General features: G+C 38.6%; 2 protein-coding genes across 10 annotated transcripts in view; one reads left to right on the top strand and one right to left on the bottom strand.

Annotated features, from left to right (window-relative positions):
- Positions 1 to 10,138, top strand: part of GPSM2 (G protein signaling modulator 2) — an 86,745-nt gene extending 76,607 nt beyond the window's left edge. For all 6 annotated transcript variants that reach the window (XM_061410987.1, XM_061410981.1, XM_061410983.1 and 3 more), the window contains 4 exons: positions 894 to 1,070; positions 3,394 to 3,553; positions 4,439 to 4,656; positions 9,324 to 10,138. In XM_061410987.1, coding sequence (XP_061266971.1) covers positions 894 to 1,070; positions 3,394 to 3,553; positions 4,439 to 4,656; positions 9,324 to 9,551 — 783 coding nt within the window. In that variant the 3' untranslated portion in view covers positions 9,552 to 10,138. The remainder of the gene's footprint in view (positions 1 to 893; positions 1,071 to 3,393; positions 3,554 to 4,438; positions 4,657 to 9,323) is intronic.
- Positions 10,139 to 11,124: 986 nt separating this feature from the next.
- CLCC1 (chloride channel CLIC like 1) overlaps positions 11,125 to 20,795 on the bottom strand; it is a 33,155-nt gene continuing 23,484 nt past the window's right edge. For 3 of the 4 annotated variants that reach the window (XM_061410990.1, XM_061410991.1, XM_061410992.1), the window contains exons 8-11: positions 18,664 to 18,761; positions 18,247 to 18,393; positions 16,274 to 16,615; positions 11,125 to 13,377 (exon numbers count right to left, since the gene is read on the bottom strand). In XM_061410990.1, coding sequence (XP_061266974.1) covers positions 13,132 to 13,377; positions 16,274 to 16,615; positions 18,247 to 18,393; positions 18,664 to 18,761 — 833 coding nt within the window. In that variant the 3' untranslated portion in view covers positions 11,125 to 13,131. The remainder of the gene's footprint in view (positions 13,378 to 16,273; positions 16,616 to 18,246; positions 18,394 to 18,663; positions 18,762 to 20,795) is intronic. The other variant, XM_061410993.1, reaches the window with a different exon arrangement.

The raw sequence follows: 20,795 nt of genomic DNA, 5'->3' as shown, positions 1-20,795 counted from the left end.
ATATGAATATTAAGATACTATTTTATAATACAGTACTATATCAACATCTTAGTGTCATTAAATATTCTTCTGCTCTATTTTTATAATAGGCATATGATTTTTGAATATTGACATGTTTTGTGTAAGTAGTCATCATGAGACCAACATCTGATTTGAACTAATTTCCAATATATATTTTTAATTACAAACTTTTTTTTTTTTTAACTTCTGGTTAACTTCTGAAGGGCTTTGTGATTTTCTCCAAATATTTACCTCTTATATTGTGAGTGTGGTTTGCAAATCTTTAAATCTATAGAGTATTAAAAAAAAAATAGAAGAACTTTTAAGTCAGTTTAGATCTTCCTTCTTCTAGTAGGTAGGAACCTAGTAATAAGCAGCAAAATTAATTTGGTGCATCTGTAAGTGGTACTAACAGTAATTCCATGAGAAGCTGATCACATTCAACCCTGTAATTTTCCAATAGACAAATGATGATAAGGCTTTATCTCTAAGTTGTGATTTTTTTTTTTTACCTCATAATAAAGTCAAAGAGTTCAGTAGTTTTATCAACAAAAAATTACTACTGCTTTGTAAGTTTTAGATGTCAATTTTTAAGGTTAAAAATTCTAGATATTCAAACTTTCCAATTGTAATTGATTTTCAGGTAACTCACATTGAGAATAAAACTTCATTTTCTCTGACCATCCAAATTTTATTTTTATGACTTTTGGCAAACTTATTAAGATTTCTAAAAACCTCCACTTTAATATTTTGATAATAAGAAATTCATAGCATACATTTGGTCCAAGCTTTTGAAAACAGTGAGATATATTGTCAAAAAGGAATGTATTAACTCACCCTGCTCCCAGTTACTGTTTTTTTTAATGTCCTGTTTTCCATTTATAATTCTGTAGGTACAAAACTGGAACAGTGAAATTCTTGCTAAACAAAAGCCTCTTATTGCCAAACCTTCTGCAAAGCTCCTCTTTGTCAACAGACTGAAGGGGAAAAAATACAAAACTAATTCCTCCACTAAAGTTCTCCAAGACGCTAGTAATTCCATTGATCACCGAATTCCGAATTCTCAAAGGGTATGTTTAAAATAAGTTTTAGAATATTGTGTTTTGAGTTTTTTATATTCATACTGGATTTTTATAATTTATTATTAGATAGTCAATATAAATGTCTTTCTTATTCAAAGTAGTCTTCTGTATTTTCCTATTTTTTCTGTATTTTTCAAAGCTAGAAACTAAAATGTCCTCCATTCAGTTTAGAAGTCAGAACAAATTAAATTCAGATGTTCAAGGATTTTTAAATACTAATTTAAAGTGAGAACTGTCTGCATGCATCAACTTTATTTCTGTTACTAAAATTCTAATAGAGTTAAAAACAATTTTGCTTAAAAGTGAGCGTAGGACTCATATTATTAAATATAACAAAATATTTAGAAATTGAAAAATACCATGGGATTACTGGTAAGTATCAGGGGTATCTCTAAGCTACCCTGCTGCTGCTGCTAAGTCACTTCAGTTGTGTCCGACTCTGTGCGACCCCACAGATGGCAGCCCACCAGGCTCCCCCGTCCCTGGGATTCTCCAGGCTCAAGAACACTGGAGTGGGTTGCCATTTCCTTCTCCAGTGCATGAAGGTGAAAAGCGAAAATGAAGACACTCAGTCGTATCCGACCCTCAGTGACCCCATAGACTGCAGCCTTCCAGGCTCCTCCATCCATGGGATTTTCCAGGCAAGAGTACTGGAGTGGGGTGCTAGTGCCTTCTCTGAAGCTACCCTACACTGATAAAAAAAAGATCAGATAAATTACAAAGAAGCTACTTCAAATTACCAAGTCCATTTTTCAAGCAGTGAGAACCTTTGAAAAAACTGTGGTAGTCTTTTATTTAACAGATTTCTATTGATCTTGTTGTCAGCATTTTATTTATATCTGCACCCTGCAGTGTTGTTTGCCTTGATTCTATCAGTTTTTTACATGTTTCTTACACATGTATGACTAACAAAAGGAAACATTATGAGGTATATAAAAATGGTCCAGGAATATTTTTGTAGATCCACAGCAGAACTGGAAGGCAATATCTTTGTTCAAGGTTTGAGGTCTTAACCAAGCACAATTAGCCTAACTGAAGATGTCTGTATTTTCAGAGACTTGTTGTCTTTCAGTGTGCAGAATTATGAATTAAGAGGCTTCATGCTTCTAGAAAAAGTCTTGTTAGTGATTAATGCATTTGACTGTAGCTTATACACATACTTACCATTCCCAAACCTCAAGCCCTCTTGTTTTCCTTACTTCAGTAAAAGGGATGCTGTTTGTACACTGTCTCCCAGGCTGGGAACGCAGGCGTCATTCTAGACTCCTCCTCCTTCCCTTCCAGTTAATCCCTAAGAAATCTCTGCTACTGTGTATTAATTCTTAATGTACTACTTTATCTTACCCAAATTTCTGGAATAGGTACCTGCACTAATCCCTCTCCCTGCATTATTAACCTCTTCAAACCAGGAAGGGCCAGCTTTATTTCTGTACAAAACTGCTTAAAGTTGACTATTCCATGCTCCTCTCATTTTACATAGGATAAGCCTTAATTAGCTTGTTAGTCTGTCATACAGAGGCCTTTGTCTTGGCCTCCTCTTCTCCCTTTCTTCACTACCTGTGCCTGCCCTTCAGTTCATTATCCCCTGAACACTACAAATCTTTGGAATTGCGTATTAATCAGTATGAAACATCTTTACCCTGCAAATGCTTATGCTCAGGAACTCAAATATCACGTAAGCTTCTATTTCACCTAAGAATTAATTGCACCCTTCTCCTAGGGCTCATAACATTTTGTGTATATGTACTTCAATAAAGACTATCATTGTGAAAAAATTACCTTTGTTAAACATTAGTCATTTTAGTTTTGAATCTTTCCAAATATAGTATAACAGGTATCCCGCTTTCTCAAGTATTCATTTGAAGTTTATATTTTTTTTCAGGATCTTCAAATCTTTACAGTAAAAGACCTCAGAAGTCACTATATCAAGAAAATATACACGCCTTCTTAGTTTATCAGTTCTGTTTACTTAAATTCTGTTGTAGAATCTAAGAGCTGAACTTGAACCTGGGGCACATGTTCCTATCACTGATATTTGGGTAATTCATTCAGTATCTGTAACAGTTCCCCTAAGTCTGAGGTACACTTATTTAGCTTTAGAAATACAAGGATCAAAAAGTAAAATAACTAGAAATGCTTTTTGTTAGTTGAACTGAAATAACTATTACCAAGTGGTGCCATCTTACACAAAGAAAATGTCAACTTTTTACTCTAAATCTTCATCCTTTGCATTTGAGGTAGATGATATTGTTTCACTGATGATCTAAGGATAATACTGGAATGTTGAGATTTTTCTCTCTCAATATTTTAGAAAATCAGTGCAGATTCTATCGGCGATGAAGGGTTCTTTGACCTATTAAGCCGATTTCAAAGCAATCGGATGGATGATCAGAGGTGCTGCTTACAAGAGAAGAACTCTACATCAGCTGCAGCGGCAGCTTCTTCCACTCCCCTCAAAAGGATGCTAAAAAGTAAGTTATCTGTGCCTCTCCTGCAGTTTGAGTATTCTCTTTGATATTCTTATAGTTATTTCTGAGAATTTAATTCTTATCATAGGAGGTACAATCAAGGAGCCTGAATTGAAGTATATTTGAAATGCTGGAATTTGTACAGCTTTAAACAAGGTTTTGTTTTAGTTCCCCTGAGTTTATCTGTATTTCTATCTAGTGCTGTGTACTTTCTAATAACTATATCATACTGCCTCCTGAGCTTCCTAGGGGTTAGGGAAAAGAAAATCTAACTTAACAATAATAAGGAAAAAATTTTAGTTATACATACCTTATGATTACATGTAAAATACGAATGTTTCATGCGTGGTTTAAAAAAGAAAAGCTTAGACAGACTGAAGTGGAATCTGTGGCTATGGCTGAACCTGAAACTAAGGCTTGCCTGAGCCTTAGAAAGATTAAAATAGGTTGGCTACTTCAAATTTTCTATTTCAGCTATCAAAAGACTTCTGAAGATCAAGACTTGCCAGCAGCACTTATAGTTAGCTCAATGTCCTGACCAGAGCATGAAATAAAAATACTGTCCCATTCATCCTGGGCTGAGAAATTATGTAAGAAAAGCTATTTACCTCCAAAATCTAGCCCCATATCTTATAAAGTTGCATATTAGGTGCTATTAGATAAAGGGAAATACAGTCAAATCCGAATAACCATATGCAGTACTCTGAAATTGATTCTCCTTTCACCACCCATCTAGTCTGGCCCTAGCCTATCAGTGACACTCAGCAACAGAGCTAAACTAGAGGGCAGGGAGGGCACTGGGACTGAATAAGGCAGAAATAAATTATATGTGTATAATATGGTTAAATGACTGTTATTTTGGGATTTTTTTTTCCCCTCTATCCATAGCACCACCAGTTTCTGTGGTGTCCCCCAACACAGATGAATTTTTAGACCTTCTTGCCAGCTCACAGAGCCGCCGTCTAGATGACCAGAGGGCCAGTTTCAGTAATCTGCCCGGGCTTCGTCTGACACAAAACAACAGTCAGTCAGTACTTGGCCATCTGATGACTAATGACAACAAAGAGCCTGAGGAAGACTTCTTTGACATCCTCGTCAAATGTCAGGCATGTCTGCATAGTTTTGTCATTCTGTATATAGCTCAGATGTTGTTGAGAACTTTTGCAGTATTATGATTCTAACTTGGGAAAAGCTCATTGTATATTAGTGAGGCAATCAGTTGATTATTCGGGGAAACATTCCCTTGTGATAGCTTCTTCTTTTGTGTTCCTTTTGGCTGTGAGGTGAGGTGTTGCTGATGACTCCCTCTGAGCTGTGGTAGACACCGCAACAGAGACCTGAATAAGGTAAAGCAGTGAATATTTACTGAAAGAGCATTCCGTGCAGAGACAGCATGTTCAAGGAATGGCAAGGTGGCTAGTGTGACTGGTATAGGGTAAAAGGTAGAGGAGAGCTTATAGGATGAGGCTGAAGTAGTCAGAGCCTAGATCATAGACTCTTATAGGCCATGATGAGGTCTTGTATTCCAGATGTGACAGAAAGACATTAGAGGGTTCTAGGGGATCATCCTAACAACTGCTGAAAGAATGTGATGGCAAGGGTGTCAGAAGGAAACTAATGTGCTAATAAAGCAAAAAATATTGGTGACTTGGACTAGTGTGGTAGCATAGTGGTAAGTGGTCAGAATAGGGACATATTTTTGAAATTAGGGTTGGTTGGCAAGATCTGTTAATAAACTAGATGGAGGGCATGAGAAAGAGACTTCAGGATGATTCCTACCTTTTCGGCTTGAATAACTGAGTAAATTTCAATAAATTCAGTAAATTTTAGTAAATTCAGTGCCATGTACTGAAACAGAGAAGAAGAAGAAGAAAAAAAAATCCTGACAGAAGAAAAGCCCTGGACTATGGCTTCATGGGTAAATTCTACCAAATGTTTAAACAACACCAATTCCAAAAATTGAAGAAAGGGAACACTTCCTATGTCATTCTATGAGGCAAATACTGCCCTGATACCAAAGCCAGTTAAGACTCTATAAGAAAACTACAGACCAATATCCTTTTTGAATATAGATGCAAAAATTAACAAAATACTAGCAAACAGAATCCAGCACCATGTTAAAAGGATTATATGCGATAAAACTTGATGTGGTTTATTTCTAGAATCCAAAGATTGTTCAACATATGGAAATCAACCAATGTAATATACCACAATAATGAAATGAAGGAAAAAACAATCATCTCAATTGATGCAGAAAAATTATTTGATGAAATTCAACACATTTTCATGATAAACAAACTAGGAATAGCAGGAAACTACCATGACATAATAAAAATCATTTACCCCAGCTATCATCATATCAGTGCTCAGTATGTGTGATCATCATACTCAGTGAAAAAAGACCGACAGCTTCAGATCAGGAACAAGACATGGGTGCCCACTTTGCCACTTATATTCAACATAGAATCAGAAATTTTAGCCAGTTAGGTAAGGAAAAGAAACAGAAGGCATCCAAACTGGTAAAGAAGTAAAATTGTCTCTGTTTTAGAGATAACAGGGTCTTTTTCTTTTCCTTTGGCTGCACCACATGGCATGAGGGATTTTAGTTCCCCCAACTAGGGATTAAAGCCATGATCCTGCAGTAAAAGCATGGAGCCCTAACCACGGGACCACCAGGAAATTCCCTGGAAATGACAGGATCTTATGTGTAGAAAATCAAAGATTTCACCAAGAAAAAAAAAGTTAGAAAGTCACAAAGTTAAAAGATATAATATCAACATCCACAATCAGTTGTGTTTCTATAAGCTAATAATGAATAGTCCAAGGGAAATTTAAAAAAACCGTTTCAATTACAGTAGGCTGTAAGTAGTATCAAAGAGAATAGTTAGGAATTAACCAAGAAGGTGAAAGACTCATACAGTGAAAACTACAAAATATTTCTGATAGAAATTAAAGATGACATAAATCTCACATTCATGGACTGTAAGACTTTTTCCTTCAGTGACGCCTTTTTACATAAATAAAAAATCCATCCGAAAATGCAGATGGAATCTCAAGGAAACCCAAATAACCAAAACTGTCTTGAATAGGAAGAACAATATTGGAGGACTCACACTTCCAGATTTCCGAATTTACTACAGAGCTACAGTAATTAAAACAGTAGCCCAGAAGCAAACACTCATATATATATGGTGAAACAATTTTCAGCAAGGTTGCCAAGACTATTCAGTATGGAAGGAATCTTAACAATTGATGCTAGGAAAACTGGATATCTACATACATACATACCTAATAACCATATACAAAAATTAACTCAAAGTGGATCAGTGACCTAAATATAAGAGCTAAAAACTATAAAACTCTTAGAATAAAACATAAGGGGAAAGCTTCATGACTTGAGATTTGGCTATGGTTTCTTGATTATAACACTAAAGGCATAGGGAATAGAAAAGAAAAAGACAAATTGGACTTCATGAAAGTTTAAAACTTCTATGCAGAGACACTATCAACAAAGCACAAAGGCAACCCACAGAAAATATTTGCAAATCATGTAACTGATAAAGATTAATCCAAAATATAGAGAACTCCAAAAGCTCAACGACAACAAAAAACCTGATTCAAAATGGGAGAAGCCAGAGAAGATATACAAATGGCCAATAAGCACAGGAAAAGATGCTTGACATCATAAATCATTAGAGAAAGGACGATCAAACCACAGTGACATACCACCTTACACCCATTAGGACAGCTATCGAAACAAACCAAAAAATGCAGAAAATAGCAAATGTTGTTGTGGATGTGGAGAAATTGGCACCCTTGTGCATGGCAGGTAGGATTATAAAATGGTGAAGCTCCTATGGAAAACTCGATGCCAGTTCCTTAAAAAATTAAAAACAATTATCATATGATCCAGCAATCCCACTTCTGGGTATGACTGAAAACGAGGACATGAAGAGATACTCGTTCACAATATGATACACCCATATTCACAATAGCCAAAGCTGGAAGCAACCCGAGGGTCTACCAACAGATGACTGGATAAACAAAACGTGATGTACTTACACAATGGAATATTTTCGGCCTTAAAAACACAGTACAACATGGATGAACCTTGAAGCTATTATGCTGAGAAATACAGTCACAAGAGGACACACTGTGTGATCCCACTTGTATGGGTCAGTTAAGAGAGACAAAGGAGAATGGGGGTTGCAGAGGCTAGAGGGAGGGGAGGCTGCGGAGTTGTTAATAGGTGTAGAGTGTCAGTCTTGCGAGGCTAAAAAAGTTCTGGAGATGGATGGTGGTGATAATTACACAATATGAATGTACCTGATACCGAACTGTACACTTAAAAATGGGTAAAATGGTAAATTTATGTTATGTTTATTTTATCTCAGTTTTTAAAAAAATGATTTACTGGAAGAGTACTGGAGAGCCTGATCTGGAAAAATAGGAATCAGTGGTCAACATGGGATATTAAAGTGATTTCAGAGATGGTGCATTTTATGAGAATAACTGTCTGGCCTCTGACCATGAGAGCTAATGGATAAGGCAGAGGGTAAGGATGAGAACACCAGGGGAGAGGAGGTCTAGGAACTGAAGTGCCTGAGTGCTGGATGAATTAGAGGACAATGACAGGACCAAGAACTGGGACAGGAGAGATGATGAAGAGTGAAGCAGGTGTGTGTGGGCACCAGCGTGGTGCTGACGAGTGGCCAGTCCACCACTGCATCCGCACGGGATCGCGCGGCTAAATGTGTAGGCACATCGGTGCACAGCGCCTGGCAACACAGAGGGCACTCAGACGTCAGCTGTCACAGTCCTACTCTTCCTCGTAGGCTACAATACCAGACACCATCCTGTAGACTTTTAAAGTGCTTTTATTTTTTATTTGATCAAAAACATTTCTAACATACTTCTAAGAACCATAAGCTAGAACTTAAAGATTTAAATGCTTAAGACCAAGGGTAGGCAAACTTTTTCTGTAAAGGGCCATATAGTGAAGTGTGAAGTCGCTCAGTCGTGTCCAATTCTTAGCGACCCCATGGACTATAGCCTACCAGGCTCCTCTGTCCATGGGATTTTCCAGGCAATAGTCCTGGAGTGGGTTGCCATTTCCTTCTCCAGGGGATCTTCCCAACCCAGGGATCAAACCCAGGTCTCCCACGTTGTAGACAGACGCTTTACTGTCTGAGCCACCATAGAGAAACTATTTTAGGCTTTTTGAGCCCTTTGGCCTTTGTTGCAACTGCTCAACTCTGCCATTGTAGCAGGCAAACAGCCATACACAGTTCAAAACAAATGAGCACAGTGTTGAAATGAAAGTACTGTTGTTACAAGAACAGTGGGCAGTGGACTTATGGTTTGCTGACCCTTGGCCAAAGACAGTGTTAAAAGGAAGCGATGCAGAGTTTCTGTACCTCACATTACCTTTCTAAAGATTTGGTAAGTTTTATTGGGTGATGCCTATTATGGTAAGATTATAATCTTGAACTGTCATTGTGGACACAGGTGACCTTGTGTCTTAACTACTCTTACCAAAGCCATGAAGCTATGGCTATACTTCTGTGTACTATAACATAACTGGCATATTCTGATTATATAAGTCATTTCAAAGAAACAATCTTACTAGTTTTCAGATCCAAAGACTGAGTAAATTTCTAAGCAGTTCTAAAAGGCAGTAAACATTTAAAGCTACACTTCTTATTGTGAATGGTAGACACAACATACCTTGGTGCTCACCTTATTTGTCTTTTAATCTCTTGTGAATTTCTAGGGGTCCAGATTAGATGATCAGAGATGCGCTCCACCACCTGCTGCCACAAAGGGCCCAACAGTACCAGATGAGGACTTTCTTAGCCTCATTTTACGGTCTCAAGCAAAAAGAATGGATGAACAGAGAGCTCTTTTACAAAGAGATCAAAACAGAGACACTGAATTTGGCCTCAAGGACCTTTTGCAGAGTAATGCTTTGTTGGAACTTGAAAATTCTGGGAAAAAATAAGCAAACCACTAGTATACTGTTGAATTTTTTTTTTTTTAATGACCTTATTTCCTTTCAGAACACTTCAGGGAAATTCAATCTACTACTTTTTTCCCCAAAAGGAGAAAGTATAGCACTATACTACAGCTTAAAACGTTTTTAGCATGATGTAAATATTTAACCTTCAATAGTATAGTGTTCACACTCCTCTGGACACTCACTCGTTTCTGAGTGGAAGTGTCTTGAAAGGTGCTTCATCAACTTTTGTGATTACTGCTTGGGATTATGTTCTTTGGCAACTTGTCAGACTCCTTTACCTAGTATTTGTAAAGCAGGAAGTTAAAATGAATCTAGAGTAGGATTTAATCCTCTTGTTGGGGTAATTTTTTTACTCTTAATTGATAATGGCAATTTTTTATACCTAACCATGGATGTAGTGAGAAATTACGCTGTTTCATAAAAATAATATACTTGACCAATGTGTAAAAAATTATATAGTCTGTTAAAGAATCTAGATTTTTTTTCCCACTAAGAAAATCTCTATTTTCAATATATTTTTAGGCCAAAGCCATCATAAAAGAATTTAAGAATAAACTTGTTTTAGTGTGGTTTGGCCTCTTTGTGTAATTTTAAAAATAATTTATGTGCATACATATACATATAAGTACAGGTATGTATATATGTACATTTGTGTGTGTGGGGGTGGTGTTTGTGTGTGTGTAATGGTTTAAAATTGTATGTTCTGTTGCACAATACTATTGTAAAGTTTTTTAGGACCCAATGTCCAAAAAAACCCCAAAACCCTTATGCTGCTGCTGCTGCTAAGTCGCTTCAGTTGTGTCCGACTCTGTGCGACCCCAGAGACGGCAGCCCACCAGGCTCCCCCGTCCCTGGGATTCTCCAGGCAAGAACACTGGAGTGGATTGCCATTTCCTTCTCCAATGCATGAAAGTGAAAAGTGAAAGTGAAATCGCTCAGTCGTGTCCAACTCTTCGCAACCCCATGGACTGCAGCCTACCAGGCTCCTCCATCCATGGGATTTTCCAGGGAAGAGTACTGGATTGGCTTGCCATTGCCTTCTCCAAACCCTTATGTGACTATGTCAAAAACCTAGGCCACAAAAATTAAGTATGAAAGATGTAGGTTAAGCCCCCAGTTGTCATTAAGCCTCTTCCTCCTCCTTCCAGAAACTGAAGGTGTTTTACAAGGGGACATAATGTGACGTAAGTTTAGCAAAAGCAAGTCAACCAGGATGGGACTGAGCTGGGACTGGACTAAGACTGAATTGCGGAATACAGATGCCCACACCTGGAGCAAGCTGGCAACTCCTTCGCTTCTGGTTGCTTCTGATTCTGCACAGCTGCGATGGGAGCTAGGCCTCTGTTCATTCTAAAACTCTTTCAGGTGATTCTGATAGGCAATGAGAACCACTTCTCCAAATGGCCAAGGTTTATTATATTATGTTTTATTTATTATATATAGGGTATAATGTCCTGTATTAGCACCTGTTTAAAACTAAAACCTGCACTTAAATTTTGTGGGGCTTTTTCTTACAAGCACATTTATTGAGCAAAGACAGCATACCAAAACACAATAATGTAAAAATAAGTGTTTATTTTGTGTAGGTCTTAGACCCCATAAACATTCAGTGTTAGCCATTCCACTTAAAAATTGCTTTAAAAAAGCTGTCTGCCTCAGTCTGCTATTCCTAAAAGCTTGTTACTATAATCCTTGACTTTAATGATAAATGTTGGCTAAACAATAAACAAGCCTATTTCTTTTAGTTACAAACTGACCTTGAATATTCAATTTGCTTTAATAAGTCTTCCCTGAACTCTGCTGTTATCTTCCAACAGCAGTACCTTGTTGCCTTGCTAGCTGTCAAAGTAGAGTTCATCCCCAAATGGTTGTCTGTAATGAAAGAATACAAAGGTGAACTTTTACTTAAATTTTCTTGTAAAGATTCATTTTTGGACTGATAAGCAGCAGTCAGAAGTGCAAAATAACATTAACTCTACTCTCACAGTTACAGTCTATCAACTGAGGATCCATTTCACCGCTCAGAGGATAAATAGCACCTTGGGAGCACATTCACCAGCAGAGTAAACAGACCTGGCCCCCAGAGGACTACTTTATATGCATCGATGTTCACAAGTCTATCCCAAAATGCAGACATCCTTACATGCCTGTGTTGTAAAGTTTTATATAAATCATTTTGCATTTATTGGAAAAAATTACCTTTCTGATGAAATACTAATGATGTTTTGCAGTATTAAGCTAGAAAATAATATTAACACAAAATTAAATTTGTTATAGGCATCTAAGTGATGCTTCTGGGATCCAAGAAGGGGTATTCTGCATTTCATGTAAAAAAAACATAGAAAAGCAAATGCTTTAAATCTTTTCTAAAAGAAATGCCTGCATGAAAATTTTAAAACGACTCGTATCATTTTTAGTAAGCAGCTGACTGGAACTTGTAGTGTGAAGGTTAAAAGAATACCCAAATGCGTATAATTGTGGCTTCCTAGCTAGATTTCGTGCAAAATTTATAAATTGCTTTTTTGTTTTAAGTTTAAAATGAAGAACAGTTTGAAAATCAGAATAACTAAAGTGTGGATTATATCACCTGTCTAGGGTTAAAAACCCACTCGTCTTTTATCATGGTATTTATCCTTCTCTTTGTATAGATCTCTAAAATTTAGATCTTCATATGGCTTGGACAATATGGTTTACTATACTGTAAGACACAGTAATATCTAATAATCTCAAATCTGGGATTCTAAGTAGCAAGGAACACAGGCCTTATAAAGCCTGTGTACTTATTTGCTGGGGAAATAAAGCCATTCTCAAAGTATGTAAAATTGAGATTATCAATTTAACAAGCTATGTAATCTAAATTCCCCTGACAGTCTTCAGTTCTGTCTTAGCTAAGGATAAAGTAAAAGGGTGATAAAGAAGCAGGCCCAGTAACAGCTGTAAGAGCTGAGCAATGAGGTTGGTTGGTGGGCCGCCTACAGGGGGTCAGACTGACACTGGTGATGCAGACTCCATGGCTGCTCTAAAATGCTGCAGCGCATGGCTTCAGGGGCAAACCTCAAGGGTAAACTTGACTACAGTGACTTTCCTTCAATGTTGATTTTGAGTAGCTACCATTTTTAGAAACATTCTGGGTCCGATGCACAACTAAGAAATAATTCTATTAACTAAAGTAGGTATCACAGGACTTCCAAAAGGCAAAGCACACTTTGGTGAGTTGGTTCCTATACATGCCTGTAAACAACTTCTTTTTCAATGTCCCCTACCTCACACGGTCTTTTTCACGATTCAAAATCATTAATACCTGCCATATGTTCATCTATGAGATCCTGTTCCAAAATTAACACTTCAAAAACTTTATGGGATGCATCCTAATATCAAAGAAATGAATTTGGACAGAGATACATGCACACTTGTTAATTCTGATTGTCAGTAAAAATACTGATGTTTAAAGTTGGCACCTATGTAGTAAATATCAGAATATGTGCAGAAGAAACAGCTGTGAAGAGATTACTTTACAGAACTTGAAGACGACCTCAGAACCGTGGCCCGTGTCTGTGCTCCTCTAGCCGCACACTTCCACTGCGGTGCTTGCTGGGCTGCACGTGCTGCCTTCCTCTGGGCCACCTGCGGCATCAGTCCTAAGCTGGGCCTTCTCCACTGCAGGGCAACCTTCTACACCCTCTGACACCTTCTGGCCAGAGACGGGCTTCGCTGGCTGGCTGCTTTCGGTACTGCTTTCTGTCGGAGTGCTTTCTCCTGGGATTTCACCCATCTCTCTGGGCTTCGATTCCAAATTAGGTGATTTAAGCTACAAAGAAGAGAATTACAGTGTTGTAATTGTTCAATTAACATAACATGAAGGTTTGTAATATACATGTTCAACAAGTTCCCACAAATCTGTTATAGCAAACATTGAATTCTTTCAAGTCCTTGTCCCGGTGCTGGACTGTAATTAGATAAATGTTAAGCTTTACAGGACTGTCTATGGACATAGAAGACAGACTTGGGGACACAATGGGGGAAGGAGGGACGAATTGTGAGAGTAGCACTGAAACAGACACTGCTGAGTCACTTCGGTCATGTCCGACTCTGTGTGACCCCATAGACATCCAGCCCACCGGGATGCCTCGTCCCTGGGATTCTCCAGGCAAGAACACTGGAGTGGGTTGCCATTTCCTTCTCCAATGCATGAAAGTGAAAAGTGAAAGTGAAGTTGCTCAGTCATGTCCAACCCTCAGCGACCCCATGGACTGCAGCCTTCCAGGCTCCTTCATCCATGGGATTTTCCAGGCAAGAGTACTGGAGTGGGGTGCCATTGCCTTCTCCGGAAACAGACACTACCACATGTAAAACACAGTGGGAAGCTGCTGCCTCACACAGGGAGCTCAGCCTGGTGCTCTGTGATGACCCACAGGGATAGGATGGTGGGGAGGTTCAAGAGGGAGGGGATATATATATTCTTATGAGATTTACCTTGTTTTACAGCAGAAACCAACAACTTTGTAAAGTAATTATCCTCCAATTAAAAATAAACATTAAAAAAAGAACTCTCTATGGAAGAGTGGGACACTCAGGATATGCTAGGTGGTCTAGTGACCCAGCTTAGGAAGGGTCAGGAAGACTGGTGACCAGTACTGTAATTCCTCTTGCCTGGGGAGAACAATTCATTTGACAAATGTTCACTGAGCATACCTTAAGTTATAGGTCCTAGGGATACAAAAGACAGCAAGAAAACTCCTGCCCCCTTCCCTGAACTTCAGTTCAGTTCAGTCGCTCAGTCGTGTCCGACTCTTTGCAACCCCATGAATCGCAGCACACCAGGCCTCCCTGTCCATCACCAACTCCCAGAGTTCACCCAGACTAATGTCCATAGAGTCAGTGATGCCATCCAGCCATCTCATCCTCTGTCGTCCCCTTCTCCTGCCCCCAATCCCTCCCAGCATCAGAGTCTTTTCCAATGAGTCAACTCTTCGCATGAGGTGGCCAAAGTACTGGAGTTTCAGCTTTAGCATCATTCCTTCCAAAGAAATCCCAGGGCTGATTTCCTTCAGAATGGACTCGTTGGATCTCCTTGCAGTCCAAGGGGCTCTCAAGAGTCTTCTCCAACACCACAGTTCAAAAGCATCAATTCTTCAGCGCTCAGCCTTCTTCACAGTCCAACTCTCACATCCATACATGACCACAGGAAAAACCATAGCCTTGACTAGACGGACCTTTGTTGGCAAAGTAATGTCTCTGCTTTTGAATATGCTATCTAGGTTGGTCATAACTTTCCTTCCGAGGAGTAAGTGTCTTTTAATTTCATGGCTGCAGTCACCATCTGCAGTGATTTTGGAGCCCAGAAAAATGAAGTCTGACACTGTTTCCCCATCTATTTCGCATGAAGTGATGGGACCGGATGCCATGATCTTCGTTTTCTGAATTTGAGCTTTAAGCCAACTTTTTCACTCTCCACTTTCACTTTCATCAAGAGGCTTTTTAGTTCCTCTTCACTACTGGGCAATAAAGTATCATCCTGGGGGTGGGAAGGCTGAATTGCTGTTTAAATTAGCGTGGTCTGAAAAGATACGAGTAAAGGCTTGAGGAAATGAACCTTATGAATATATGGGAACAGCATTCTAGACAATGAATAGCAAGTACAAAGGCTGAGCTCAAGGAGCAGACAGGAGGCCCTTGTGACTGAAGCAGAATGAGCCTGGAGGGAGCGTGGGAGGGGAGAGCAGTGGGAGGCCCTAGGCCATTTTGATATCTTTGGCTTTCCCTTCAAGTGAGCTGGGAACTGGAGTATTTCTGAGATTAAGTAACAGATAACCAGTGGCTCAGATGGTAAAGAATTTGCCTGCAATGCAAGAGACTTGGGTTCGATCTCTGGGTCTCTCTGGGTTGGGAAGATACCCTGAAGAAGGGAATGGCAATCCACTCCAGTATTCTTTCCTAGAGAATTCCATGGACAGAGAAGCCTGGTGGGCTACAGCCCATGGAGTCGCAAAGAGTTGGACACGACTGAGTGACTAACGGTTTCATGTGAAAGGAACATCTTAATTTTCTAGACCGACGCAGATGTTTTATCCTTCTCAGGAACTCCATGGGAAGGATTCTACAAGTTCCTAGATTCTACTGTGTTCGTCACGGTTTCCCAAAGGTTTACATCTGCAACGTAAACCTTGCAAATGACAATACAAATTCTTCTTTCAAACAGAAATGGAAATGTCCCTTTATTTAAATGGCCAATAATGGTGGAAAAGAGGCCTGACCATTCCCCAGATAAAAAAAGTTAGTCTAGCCAGCCAAAAGATTTGGAAAAGCAAGGTTTTTGATCCTTCCCCAGCTCACTCTCCCATCTAGCTAAGGTTTCAGGGCTCTCCTGTGGGCCAGCTCCCTAAGGCTCCAGCCTCAGGGGGTAGTTCTCTCTGATCTCTTCAAAGGTAGAAACTTCAGTCATGGTCACTTGTTGGCTTCCTATAAAACGAATTGCTATCTGTTCTAACAAATTACTGCTAACTAGTATTTAACATAAAAATTAAATCTCACTTCTTCTGAGGCTGGACTAACTTGACCAGAATGAGGGAAACAGAGTGAATAATTATATCACTGGTGATATAATTAACCATGAAAGGTAAGAGTAGAACACTTAACTGAAAGCTTAATAGGAAGCACTTAAGCCTATTAATAAGAGACAGCAAAATAAAAAGTTGCTGACTTACACCAGGTACGACCTTGGGATGCTCTCTCGCCTCTGCTTCTTGTAAATCAAATGGCCGAAGCACTTCAGGGCTCTTGTTGCCAGTCTGAAATCTCAAGCCAACATCTCTCTCTCTCAAAACATCTCTTCTACCCTCATATGTGTTGTCATTAGGGCCTTGCTCAATGGGGCTAATTTGGCCCCTATAATAGAAATCTGCATCACCTGCTCCACCATGGGGTCTATAATCGATTTTCTGCTGCCGTCTTCTTTCACCTGCCTGAAGCGCCTGGGGTGCTTCTCTTTCAGGACCACCCACATGTCTCAGCATATTGACTGATTTGCCAGCACCATAGCAGAAACTCTAGAAGGAAAAGAAATACATATTCCTGAGTACTTAATGACTGACTGACAATGAAATTTTGAGGTGATTTCCTTGATGCCAACAAAAGTATGTAATTTAACTTGTGTTATAGACATAAACATGTTAGTTTCACAGGGTTTTCATTAAAGATCGCTTCTCTAGATTAATATAGAACCAGAAGAGCCCATAACAAAACTTGAGAAATCGTTAAGTATTAAGTAGACATTTCAATCAGCTGGACACATTTTTATTGAATTATATAATGGCAGTTAGGCTAAAGCCTAGAAATTTAAAAGGTACTAATTGTCTGATCATTGCTCATATGCTGTCTATATTCACATCCATCATATAAGGTAGATGCTGAAAATTAAAGTTGCATACCATTATACAAATATTCTCCAGTAGGTTTATTTATTTTATAAACTTGCTTTAGCCACAGCTAAAATTCAAAAAGTTTTGAGTCACACTCCAAGGAAAAACTAGGCAGTAGTTCTCAAAGTGTGCCCAGGGACCCACTAGGGGTCCCAGAGACTTCCACAAATCTGTGAGGTCTCAACTTCTCATAATACAAAGACGTAAGTCTTCTTCACTCTGCCCTTGTGAAACGTACAGTGGAGTCTTGCGGGGCTAGAATGACCCCCTCACTCTGATGGCCCATGCACTGTGGGCTTGTGGATACCTGTATTTTTTAAATTTCTGATAAATATCAATAAATAAACCTCCCACAAACAAGTGCTTTTGTGGTGTTCAGTTTTTAAGACTACAGAAGGGTCCTGAGAAGAAAAATTTGAAAACCACTGTAGTAGAGACATGACTCTTTAAAGATGGAGCAGCAAAAGGCAGCAGATGAAGCAATAAGCAATAATAGGGTTTTGCTATTAACTTCAGTCTCAGAGACTAAATTACTACTGCACGAATGTCACCTAACAAAAACAGATCCCTGAACCAATGAATCCTAGTCACAAGCCAAACAGCAATACCAAAAGAGTATCAATTTTAAGTAAACAGAACATAGTAAATTTTACATCCTTAAGGGAAGAGAACTCTTTAATAATTTCCCATGGCACATCTGAGTTCTTTACATTTTGTTTTATGGGACAACTACTTTATTAGGGTAAGGGCTGAAAATCAACCCAAAAAACAGCTGAAGAGACCATGGATGAATGACAAGTAACACTGTAAGATTCCTTAATAAATCTCTGTTCCCGGATCCCCTAAATTATTTCTCAGTACATGCACCTCTTTCTACATCCCTCTCTGATTCTACGCTAAAACCAATGTTCTCCAGTTCTCAGTGTGGCAAAAAAGCTCACACTGAAATAATGCCCCTTTTCTCAACGAGGACATAAGCAACTGATACCACGCGTATTGATTCACAAAGTTTAAAAAACAAATGTTAAAAGAGGGTATTATTCTAAATCACCACTTTGACATCTACAATTAAACTTGAGAACCATTTTCTTACTAAGAGGAATGGACAAATATAAACAAACGTTTATCACTTAAAAATCATCTTTCCCTGCCATTAAGCATGATTTAGCCCAATTTACAACACTAAAAAAAACACTAATAATCCTAGAATTGCCTTTTTCTATAAATCCTATTAATTGTTAACAGTGCTATGTACTAACCAGGACAGCTAATGCCATAATTATCAGCACTGGAATGTGCAGTAACACTGGGATCTCCTTCATGAGTGCTTTAATAAATTCACCAGCTCCTTTCCCAACATGCTTCAATGGCTCCGTGACAAAGTTGGTGAATGTAACTGCCAGTGCCTACAATGAAAGGTAAAAGCAACTTAATTTTTTCCCTCAAAGGATCGAGGTGCATAAAGTAAGTCAAAATCAACTGTGCTGAGGCTGAAATTACGAAATTCCACAAATGTTATCATATACTTTTAATGTGGAAACGACAGTAATGGAAGTATTTTTCCTAGAACAAAGGTTTATTATTAGCAAAGTGACAGTTAAAAAAAACAATTTTTAATAAACACAGAGACTTTTTACTCACTTTGTGTAAGTAATTTTCACAAAATATATTCTAACCTTTGTTGGGGGGACCAGCCAAATAGGGTTGACTAGTAAGAGCTCGTAGTATTTCTGGCATGGGTCATCCTTATAGGTCCATGAACTTCTAAGCCATTCTGTTAGAAGACAAAAAACAGTCTTTTTTTTTAAGTTGCATTTCATTCCCAAATAATATTTTAGTTTTAACTCTCCTTCCCCCCACAACCCCCAATTAATTTTAAACTATGTTTACAAATAGACTCCTACTAATAGTGATTTTCTAAAATGTCATCTCATGTCCAAAATGTTTATTTTAAAAATCCATTCAAATTATACAAGTCTTATACAGAGAAAATATTTTATGAAGATTTCTAAATGGTAAATAATTAAAAACAGTCCTTTACACACACCAAAGAATCCAAGAAAAAACTGGAAAAATCTGAGTAGGATAGGTGGCTTGTATCAAAGTCGATATCCTGGCTGTGATACTGCACTAGTGTAATCATGCAAGATGTTACCAGTGGGGGAAATGGGTAAAGAGTCTGTAGGATCTCTCTGTATTCTTACAACTGCCTGTGAATCTACAACTATCTCAATAAAATTAAATTTAAAAAGTCAATTCTTTACTTATAAAACAAAGTAGAACATTAGTTCTCTTCTTCTAAATCAGACTCATGTATAATACTTTAACTGTGGAAAATTATGAAAGAGATTGCTGGGAGAAATATCAATAACCTCAGATATGCAGATGACACCACCCTTATGGCAGAAAGTGAAGAGGAACTAAAAAGCCTCTTGATGAAAGTGAAAGAGGAGAGTGACAAAGTTGGCTTAAAGCTCAACATTCAGAAAACTAAGATCATGGCATCCGGTCCCATCACTTCATGGGAAATAGATGGGGAAACAGTGGAAACATTGGCTGACTTTATTTTTCTGGGCTCCAAAATCACTGCAGATGGTGACTGCAGCCATAAAATTGAAAGACACTTGCTCCTTGGAAGAAAAGTTACGACCAATCTAGACAGCATATTAAAAAGCAGAGACATTACTTTGCCAACAAAGGTCCGTCTAGTCAAGGCTATGGTTTTTCCAGTGGTCGTGTATGGATGTAAGAGTCGGACTATAAAGAAAGCTGAGCGCTGAAGAACTGATGCTTTTGAACTGTGGTGTTGGAGAAGACTCTTGAGAGTCCCTTGGACTGCAAGGAGATCCAACCAGTCCATCCTAAAGGAGATCGGTCCTGGGTGTTCATTGGAAGGACTATGTTGAAGCTGAAACTCCCAATACTTTGGCCACCTCATGCGAAGAGCTGACTCTTTTGAAAAGACCCTGATGGTGGGAAAGATTGAGGGCAGGAGGAGAAGGGGACGACAGAGGATGAGATGGTTGGATGGCATCACCGAGTTGATGGACATGAGTTTGGGGAAACTCTGGGAGCTGGTGATAGAGAAGTCTGGCATGCTGCAGTCCATAGGGTCGCAAAGAGTCGGACATGACTGAGTGACTGAACTGAACTGAATAATATTTTATGTACTAGTATGAGCTACAGGAGGCATTCAGTTATTCCCTGAGGCTGGGAAGTAAGGCTGGGCTGGTTTAGCTCCCATATCTTTTTAAGAAAATTAATTTTTTGGACACCTTGATTTGCTGCCGAAAATCTATTCTGAGTCAGTCATTGTTTGGACTTTTATTTACAAACAGTATTTGATCATTAAACCACTCCCATTGTTAGGTACATATAACTAAAGGCAGTCAACATTAGTGAGAATGTTTATAAAATCTGAAGGAAAAGAAAAGTAAAATAATTTCCCCTTTAATGAAAAAAAAACATACAGCGAAGCTACAACGTAAGATTTCACAAGTCAATACAGAGATGAAATCAAAGATGGAAAATACTCTAATAAACTTCTGCTGAGGACCCAGGACGTGCTAGACACTGTGCTAAGAACTAGACAAACACAAGTGAGTCCAATTCAGGCAGACAGATAATATCAGAGCTGACACATACATACTTTCTATCCCTTTCCTGTGACATATAAACATAGAAGTCACTGAAGCCTACAACTCTTCCTGCCGGTTCTGATACTAACGATTCAGTCATGGAAAGCCTCCTTCTGGCATTTTATCATTTGTGTGTAATTATTAAAATGTTTCCTCATTCTCAGAAACTC

This window comes from Bos javanicus, chromosome 3 (genome assembly GCF_032452875.1).
Source record: "Bos javanicus breed banteng chromosome 3, ARS-OSU_banteng_1.0, whole genome shotgun sequence".
Lineage (NCBI taxonomy): Eukaryota > Metazoa > Chordata > Mammalia > Artiodactyla > Bovidae > Bos > Bos javanicus.
The sequence above is the reverse complement of the archived record's forward strand: the minus strand, read 5'-3'. Positions and strand labels throughout refer to the sequence as shown.